Source organism: Pteropus vampyrus, unplaced genomic scaffold (genome assembly GCF_000151845.1).
Source record: "Pteropus vampyrus isolate Shadow unplaced genomic scaffold, Pvam_2.0 Scaffold59, whole genome shotgun sequence".
Classification (NCBI taxonomy): Eukaryota; Metazoa; Chordata; class Mammalia; order Chiroptera; family Pteropodidae; genus Pteropus; species Pteropus vampyrus.
This window is the reverse complement of record NW_011888840.1, coordinates 3024060-3026674: the sequence shown is the minus strand read 5'-3', so window position 1 is coordinate 3026674 and position 2615 is coordinate 3024060. Positions and strand designations below refer to the sequence as shown.

The following is a 2615-nucleotide window of genomic DNA, read 5'->3' as shown; positions in this document are numbered from 1 at the left end:
GTGGTGGTCACAGAGATGATGATGTAGGAAATGTGAAGACTGCGTGATGGACAGGGAACACTCCGTTCTGCCTCAGCATTACAGAATAACTCATCTTCGCTTTATGCTCCATGTATATATTTTTAAAAAGGACGCAGGCAATTTAGGCAAAGAGTTGATATAAAAGAAGACTACCACAATCAAGTAAGATTCTGAAAATCAACTCCAAGGTCAGAAGATGAAAACAAAACTTGAACCGTAAAGGTTCAGCAGACGATTGCTTCGATCGAGCATCACATTTGGCCTTGAGCTTCCTGGCAATCAGGCCAAAAAGTTTCAAGATTAGAGTTAGTGCTCTCATATTCAGAAAGCGGGAAGCCTAGGGCAGACAATATTTTTTCTTGGAAATACATTCGAAATGAAATTTCTGACTGCCACAATGCAGGGGCATAGTCATGGCAGAAGGATGTCATAGTGACAGCTGCCTATGAGCTTCCTGCTTCTGGCCTATTTGGTTTCCTTCCCAGCTAGCAACAAACCCAGAGAGCAAATAAAGCTATGCAGAGAAGTGCTATGTGCCTGGAAAGTACTTTCCCTAAGTGAAAGGCTGGCAAGTAAATGTCTGTTACCAATCAGACTTCATACCCCCTGTTACAGACTGTATTGTGTCCTCTCAAAATTCATACATTGAAGCCCTAACCAATCTCCAATTGACTGTATTTGGAGACAGAGCCTTTATAATTGAGGTTAAAGGAATCATAAGGGTGGTGCCCTCATCTGATAATAGTGGCTTTATAAGCAGAGGAATTGACATCGGATCTCTCTCTTTCTCTCTCTCTCTGTCTCTTTCTCCTTCCCTCCCTCCCTCCCTCCCTCCCTCCCTCTCTCTCTCACACAGAGGAAAGGACATGCGAGGACACAGTAAGAAAGTATCCACCTATGAGCCAGGAAGAGAGACTTCCCCAGAAACCAACCCTGATGGCACCGTGATCACAGACTCCCAGCCCAGAACTGAGAAAATGCATGTCTGTTGTTTAAGCGACGCAGTCTGGGGTATTCTGCTATGGCAGCCAGAGCAGACGAAGATGGCCCGCAGAGTAAACAGGGACAGCTCACCGCCACGATGTACACCCTGACCAGGACCTTGACGGGGTGGCTGGGCGGAATCCCTTGCTGGATTCTCAGCTGCCCACTGTCCTCAGTGCTGGAACCATCGGGGCTTTTGTAAATGCAGAAAGAGCCCTGGAACCACAAAGTGCGACTCATTGAAACAACATGGTCATGTGCCCCACCAAAAACCACAGAGGGTATTGCACTGGGAAAATGAGCACTGCCTGGGACCTGGTATCTGGAACCTGGGCTGGCACTCTCCTTGCCTTCTGGGTGTCTGTGGGACATTCACACGACCTGCTCGCCTCTGAGCTTCTTGATGTTACATCAGAGCTGTTACATGAATAGGCACGTCAGATGGGATTCTGAGCACCTTTTACTTGGGGATGCTGAGCTAGTGCTTCCTCCCATGATCTCATTCAATCCTGACTACGGTATTCCTATTTTCAGATGCTGCGACCAAAGCTTACGGAGGTCAAGTGCTGCTCAAGATCGTGAAGCTAGTTAGCATTATCACTAGGATCAAAATCCACACCGGCAAACTGCAACACTTATGCCATTTCCAGCACACCACCCTGCATGTAGAGGGCCCAGTGTGGTAAGTGTTGGCTACTGCTTTCTGAGGCTGACACCATGAGTCTTCCAGATGAAGGGCTTGTGTTGTTTGATTAGTTTAATCATCTAATTGGTAGGTTTGCATAATTCATACATTTGGTAGGTCAGGGGCCAGAAGAGCAAAATAAAATTCACTTGATCCTTGTAGGTAACCACTCTGTCTTCTTATGTTCCACCAGACTGAATTCAACCCACATCACTGGCCATGAGCCAAATACCCCAAAAGACTGGGCTAGGTTTTGTGAGGTTCTAGAGAGGGTCTTGGGTAAAGATGAAGGATTTTCCTTATACACATTCTGCAACAAATCCCATTAACATAACTGAGTCAGATCTGATATTTATGGAGAGAAGACCTGAATAAAAGAGTTAACTCTGGAACCTGCCTTGAACTTTCCTATGACTCGGTCTCCATCAAGGCCATGGTCATCTTCCATAGACTTGCCTCTGAAGAGCTCAAAGGTTTTCACCCAGTCTTCAAAATTGTCGAATTCACTCTCAAGGTCACCATCGTATATCTTTAGGGAGAAGGGAGAAGAGTGTGTCAGAGAAAAGAAGGCTCAGGGTTGATTTATGAGAAATGACAAGAGTCTCCAAAGCCAGACTGATATACACCCCTTTGAAAAACGTAGAGGCTGCTGTTCACTGATTTTAGCAAAATAAGGAATATGATTAACTCAATATTCCTGGAACTAACTATCACACTGAAATTTATAAAACCTTTTTGATAAACTTTGAAATTCCAGGAAATATAGCTAAACCAAAAATTTTTAAAATGTAAATATAAATATGACAAAGCTTTTTATAGCTAAGTGATATTATTGGTTAAGATATAGACTATGATATTTTGAAGACATTTAAATCAATACATGTTCATTAAGCATCTAATTCTTAACACATATAAAGTGATGGAA

The 2615-nt window shown here is 43.7% G+C and overlaps 1 protein-coding gene across 1 annotated transcript in view; it reads right to left on the bottom strand.

The window, feature by feature from the left end:
* The window catches only part of FER1L6 (fer-1 like family member 6), a 103022-nt gene that overhangs the window by 25292 nt on the left and 75115 nt on the right, over positions 1-2615 (bottom strand). Inside the window, exons 27-28 of the mRNA XM_011360828.1 lie at positions 2088-2219; positions 1096-1221 (exon numbers count right to left, since the gene is read on the bottom strand). Coding sequence (XP_011359130.1) covers positions 1096-1221; positions 2088-2219 — 258 coding nt within the window. The remainder of the gene's footprint in view (positions 1-1095; positions 1222-2087; positions 2220-2615) is intronic.